The following is a 6,443-nucleotide window of genomic DNA, read 5'->3' as shown; positions in this document are numbered from 1 at the left end:
CCCCCCCTCCTCACTTCTATCCTCCAGGACCAGGTCCTGCTAAAAAAATTTTAAAAACTTGGAATAACTGAATTCTGGCAAATAATAGAAGGTTTGGGAGCCAATCAATATCTAACCTTTTGTCAAGCTTCATATAGATACATTCTTACCTATCATCAGACATTTGGAATTAAAGTAGGTGGATATGCAACCCAGATCTAGCCTTTTGTCCCTTTTCTGATAGGAAGGTACCAGCTACCTACTGCTGTGGCTTTTGATGGACACCGGGGTATTTAGGAAAGTGTGTGGCAAAATTGACCCCCATTTAATTACTCATTATTTAAACAAATAAACACCCCCTCCCCAGGAATTAGGGAGAGAACAAGGACTTCCCTGTATACAAAGGATGGTGCAGAATATGGTTTCATCAGCCTATGGGGAACAAGGAACACCTCTTGCCTTGGCTTTTTGGTAAGGGCCATTATTGGGTGAGTGGTGGGAGTTACAGCTCTTTGTGAAAAATAAAATGAAGTAAAATAAAAGAAGTCTGTGTGTGTGTGTGTGTGTGTGTGTGTGTGTGTGTGTTGCTAGAGGATGGAGGTACTTCTAAGGTCCACAGCAACTAAAATGTCGCTGGTCTACTACCGTAGGGCTCTCTGCTAGTTACTTCCTTTGCTAGTGGGAGCAGTGCTTTTCAGCCAAGCGCTGGGAAAAGCCCCTGTACCTGGCCAGGAACTCCTTCCTAGCCCTTAGCTGCCATGGCCTAGGGATACCCAGTGAATGCAGAGAGGAAGGGGGGCGGGCAAGGGGGGTGGCTCTCCCAAGCCTCTAATCTGCCACAAACTCAGCAGAGATGGTCAGTGGATGCCCAGGACATACTTTTCTTGGGCAAAATCATTGGCACAAAACAAAATATTCTTTCAGCTTCTCTCTTAGAAAGAGAAAGAGGGACCCGCGGTCCCTTGCCTACCCCTGAATGTTCTTGGTGTGTAGTGCAAGGGGGTTTTATCAGGGGAAATGGACAACAAGCCAGTGACTTTGACTTTTCCTTTATGCAAAGCTAGTATTTCCTAAAACGCTCCTCAAACCAAAACCAACTGTTCTTCGGAGAGTACACAGCAGTCCACTTATTCACGCAGGGAAAAAAAAAAAAAAGAATGATGAAGACTGCCTTAAAGTAGAGCGAGGAACTGCTAGCAGTTCTCTCTGCCCCTCGCTCCTGGTTCCAGTGCCCTGAGTGCCCGCGCCTCTGTGGGTGTGGGTGAGGATGCACAGGGCTGGACCTGGCTCCCGCGTGGGAGGATCCTCCTCTGCCCATCTCAGGCCACAGGATCCCCTTGGGCAGTGCAGACCCTGGCCGAGGCCTGAGGGCGAGAGTCCAAAGCCCAGCACGCACTGATTGGCGCTGGCGAGGAATTCAGAGCGCAGGCCCGCAGGCAAGCCCTCACCGACCTCAGCAGCGCCCCCCAGAACAGAAACCCAGCAGGCCAAAGAGGACACTTACGTGCACACGGTCTTGATGTTTGTCTTGTCGTCCAGGCCCTGCGGGTAGTTGGCCATGCTGTCGCCCAGCTTGAGCAAACAGTCCGAAAAGCCCTTAAAGACCGCATCGCACTTGCCCGCTGCTCTCACGGCCTGCACCAGGTACGCTGCGGGGAGGAGGGGACACCGGTCAGCAGCGTCGCGACCCTGCCCTGCATCCCCGCGGCCCGCCAGCCCCGGACGCGACGCCCAGCCTCGCGGGGCGCCAGTGTTAAAGGTGAAGGCAAGATGTGGCCCAAGAGGGACTGACCCGCCCCCAACTACAGACTTGTGCCGACCGTCTCCGTGTGAGCTGGTGCGGGAGGGGGAGGCGAGTCCATTCCTTTCCCGCAGCCCCCTCCCGCATCTCGCTCTGCATCTTTTTCTGTTTCCATCGCCCCCTCTTCTCACCTCCCCCGTCTCCTTTATTTCTCTCTTTCTCCTCACTCCCTCCTTCGTTTCCCAACACTTCCCCAGCAAGTCCGTGCTGGCTCTCGAAGTGCGATCTTGCATTTCTGAGGTGACAGAGGGGGTAACGACAGCAGAGTGCGGGGGCCAGGAAGGGGTGAGGAGGCGGGAAAGCGTGGGGCCACGCAGCTGAACCTCAGGCCATGTCGTGCGAGAAAGCCTCGGGCCAGCTCCCCATGCTTGGTTGGGTGCTCAGCAAACACTGCTAAATGACTAAATTAATAAAGTCTCCGGAAGCCAGCAGCAGCCATCAAAATGGATTGTTTCATTATAAAACTGATTGCCTACAGTGGAGTATGTGTTCCGAGTGCGATCCTCGCACGCAGCCTCCCCTCCCCACTGGAGAAAGAGCAGCCTGGTGTCCGGAGACTGGGCGGGGGTGATGAGTGGTCGGGGCACTCAGGGCCGGGCAGAGTCACGGCTGTGTTGGCACGGGTGACCCCGGGTTACCTCCGCGGGGGCCAAATCCGTGAAACTCTGTCCGCGGCTCAGCGCCCCACACATCCCGAAAAACCAGCCACCAATCCGCCTGCAGCGGGTGGGACCTTTTCTCTCCAGGCCCCAACCTTGAAGGGCCCAGGTGGCCGTCGCCCTGGGCTCTAGGCCTCTAGCTCTGGGTTCCCTCCAGGGGGCGAGGCGGGGCGGGATAGCGGCCGGGACTAGGGGAGGAGGGGGAAGGGAGGTAACCCAAGAGGCACCAAAGTCCTCTGTCCTGGCCTCGGGCGGTCAAACCCCACGGCGCCGGACTGCCATTGCCAAGGCCATTTCTCTCCACCCCAAGGCCAACGAAACAGGCTAAACGTTCGCTGGCGTTCGGCCAAAAGCACGCGAGGGGACCAGGAGGGGCGCATGAACCTTTGATCCGCGCGGTTGGGGCTAGGGGAGCAGAGGGAAGGGGCGAATCTTCTCAGAATGGAAATCGGCCTCCAGTACCCGCGACCCAGAGCGCTGGCTCCTTCCTGGGCCGTGTTCTGGTCTCCAGGGCTTGTATGTGAATGTCTCCAAAGAGGACCATACACCTCGCTGCCCCCACCACCCCCAGCCGCTGGTCCCCGAGAGCCGGGCCAGACGCAGACAAGAGGGAAGGTGACCGAACCTGCAGCAGCCTCCGAGAGCTCCCCGTTTGCAAATTGCTGCAGGAAGAGCGAGGCGGGCCTTGCGCTTTCTAATCCGGAACGGGAAGCGCCGGGGAAGGGACTAAGGTTAACTTCGACCTCGGCTCGGGCAGATACGTAAACCTTCATGAATCTCCCTCCCCCCCATCCCCGAGAAATATTAAAAGCCCTTGCGACTGCAGTATCAAAAAGAACACTGAGGTAGAAAAAACGAATCTTTGTTCTACTAGAATGCGGTCACAATGAAATGAACCCTACACATCCTCCTCCATAATGCATGCCACAAATGCAGCTTTGCAGCTCCAAAACGAAGTAAAATACAGTCCCTCTTCCCCTCCCCCACCCAGCTCCCCGTCTCTCCTTACCCTTTACCCCCACCCCCAAAACTCAGTGGCGAAGAAGTAGTCCCTAAGACGCACTGACAATATTTTAAAGGGGGAAAAGGGGGAATTGGGGGCTCGCCGGGGGCGGGAAGCGCTCCTGTCACGTTATCTTTGCGGGCGCTGCTGGAGGAGAAGACCCTCCACACCGCGCATGTGTGAGTGAATGCGTGTGTAAAATAAGAAGCCGTGAAAATTTCTGAGTTTTTTTTTTTTTTTTTTTTTTTGCAACTATAACTGCTTCGTCCCTAGTTCGCTGTGGGAAGACCGGAGCTTGCGCGCGGGACGTGTTTTGAAGCTCATGCATCCGAGCAGGTCACAGCCCGTGCGACCCTCGCTGTCCTTCCTGAACCCGGCTTCAGCGAGGCTCGGGCGGGCGACCTGGGCTCCTTTCCTCTCCTCTCCGGTGTCCGCGTCTTGTGCCTTTTCCATCCGTTCATTCATTCGTTCGACCTCTCATTCATTTCAAACTTCCTCCCGCGTGTCTTCATTTGCGTTCACCACCCTCTCCATCCTCGTCCCTTCCCAACCCCCACTTTTGTTGCCAAATGTCAATGATTTGGGACAGCTCCCAGCCATGAATTAAAGATTGAGGCTCTGGTGCGGGAAAGGGCAGACATTCGGGAACAAACATGCTCAATTTCAATTCCACAACCAACAAATGGTCATTTTCCGGTCGAGGTTAATGTGTTCCAAGCTATCCCGCATGCACAATCTCTCTCTCTGGTTTTAAAACCCCTCCAAAGTAAGGTTATTTCCCTCCAGGAAAACAGAGCCCCAGACCTGCTCCACTTAAAATCCCTATATCAAAAATAAATGCTGTCTCTTGCTCTCTAAAAATTTGCAGGCTAGTTGCAAAATGCCACATTCACTTGCAACATTTAAGGGATTTGCTGCAATTATTAATTTTATTGAATCTCTTTTCCCTAATGTCAAAGATTCAAAAGAACCAAACTCAAAATATCAAGTCATTTCTTAGAATTAAAGGAAAACGCCAACATCCTGCACAGTCTAAAATCCCCGTAATGTTCATGCAAAAAAATCACATACACAAAATCATGTCAAATGCATAAAAAAAAAACAACACTGCAAAGAATCCATTTTAATGTACAGATAACTCCAAACCCTATTTCTTCCACATTTCTCATGGAGAAAAATATTATGCATTTTCTCCTGCCCCATTCCCTAAAGCATCCTCCTATCCAAATACTGCAAGGGTTTGTCTGTAAAGAATGCTACAACCTGATATGATAGGAGGCAACAATTCCCTCGGTCTCCAGAAAACCCTTTTGAAGAGTTTCTATTTTTTCTCTTGTCCATTCTATTAATAATCTACTTCACTTTCACTTTTAGGTCAGGTTAATTAATGCTCCAACCTGCATCGAAGAAGTGGGGTTTCTAGTGCTGCCTTTCATCACGTCTTCCTCATTCTGTAAGGAAAAACGTGAACTTTTAAAAGCCCCAAAACAGTGTAACTAGGACTCAACATTCCTTAACATAAAATGGGGACTAAATAAATCCGTCATAATTAACCCCAAACAAACAAAAATAACAAACCCTGGACGTGACATATTGCAAACACTTCTTAACCCTTTCCCATATAAATAATTCGGATGCCTATGTGGAAAGGAACAGGCATATATAGAAAATTATATCCACGTATATCTGGCTGAATTCAACCTCCTCAATGATAAGCATATTTAAATATGTACTCTGGGGTTCCCTATCATTCTCAATTTGCACCCCAGCCGGGTCTGCGGTGCCCGGTGCAAACGCTGCAGCTAGGATATGGGGGGGTAGGGGGCGGGAGAATGACAAAGTTCTAAATGCAGCAGTCTGAGCCCCGAAATATCTTTGCTTTCTGCACATAAACTTTCCATTCTAGCTGCTTAGCCATCTTGTTCCTGCATTCACCTTTCGACCCTTCAAAATAATACCTTGCCATATCGCAGGGGTCAATGCATTGCCCCAGAGCGCAGAAAACCTGGTCTAACCCGAGAAAGGGAAGCAAAAATGGACCTGCGCTTTGGGGGAAAAAGGGAGGGGGGAAGCCCCCTCCTGAAAACGTCCAGCTGCATACATTTCCTGGCGAACGTTTGGAGTCTCTTTTTTTAAGAAAAACCAACTCGGGACGCGCGAGTCCCTAGGAGCCGATGCCCCCACCATTGGGGGTTTGCCGGCTTCTCTGTACCCCCCCCCCCCGGCAGCTGCGGGCCAGTGGGTCCCCCTCGGCGCCGCGGGCCGGGCCGGCTACCGCCTGCCACCATCCGCAAGCCCAGCCCGGCGGCCACTTACCTATTTGCACCGCGAGGATCAGTGAAATATATCTGCCGTTCAACTTAAGTCCCATCCTACGTTTAGTCAAACCATTTGCGACCGCAGACCTTTAAATAGTTAGTTTAGAGAACGCGGGGGAAAGCTGAAAAATAGGCATTGCCAACAAGTTCCAAGAGCGACGGAGACTTTATGCACGGGGAAGGCAGAGGGAGGAGAGAAAGAGAGGGAGCGAGGAAGAGAGAGAGAGAAAGAGAGAGAGAGAGAGGCTGAGAGAGAGAGAGAGGGGGGAAGAGCTGGGAATGGTTCACTCCATTAGGAGGGGGCGGAGGAAGTACAGCCTCACGCCCACGAGCAGGCCTGACGTGGGGGATGACACGGAATGATTTTTTTTTTTTTTTTAAATAAAGACACCTTGGTAGAGAATCGCCATTTATAGTCATCAGAAGCTGGAATTAATCAGATATCTCCAATTAATGTGCGATTCAAACGAATTCTCGCCTCCCGGAGGTGACCACTTGCCCGTCCCCGCGGCCACCCCTGCCTCCTCGCTGTTCCCGGGGTCCCCGAACCCCGCCTCCTCCCTGCGCGGAGCAGGGGCTCCCTCTCCCCTCCCCGCCTGGAGCCGGGGAGTCCTGGCGCGCCCACTCGGTTGTTTCAACTTACTCCCCCCTCCTCCATCAGCTCAACAGAGAATCCAGCCCCC

The 6,443-nt window shown here is 52.3% G+C and overlaps 1 protein-coding gene across 1 annotated transcript in view; it reads right to left on the bottom strand.

Moving 5' to 3' along the window:
- Nucleotides 1-6,047, bottom strand: part of NRN1 (neuritin 1) — an 8,982-nt gene extending 2,935 nt beyond the window's left edge. Inside the window, exons 1-2 of the mRNA XM_006751272.2 lie at nt 5,759-6,047; nt 1,484-1,628 (exon numbers count right to left, since the gene is read on the bottom strand). Coding sequence (XP_006751335.1) covers nt 1,484-1,628; nt 5,759-5,813 — 200 coding nt within the window. The 5' untranslated portion in view covers nt 5,814-6,047. The remainder of the gene's footprint in view (nt 1-1,483; nt 1,629-5,758) is intronic.
- Nucleotides 6,048-6,443: the final 396 nt, after the last annotated feature.

The sequence above is a fragment of the Leptonychotes weddellii genome, chromosome 8 (genome assembly GCF_054177405.1).
Source record: "Leptonychotes weddellii isolate Sample4059 chromosome 8, ASM5417740v2, whole genome shotgun sequence".
NCBI lineage: Eukaryota > Metazoa > Chordata > Mammalia > Carnivora > Phocidae > Leptonychotes > Leptonychotes weddellii.
This window is presented reverse-complemented; position numbering and strand designations above follow the sequence as displayed.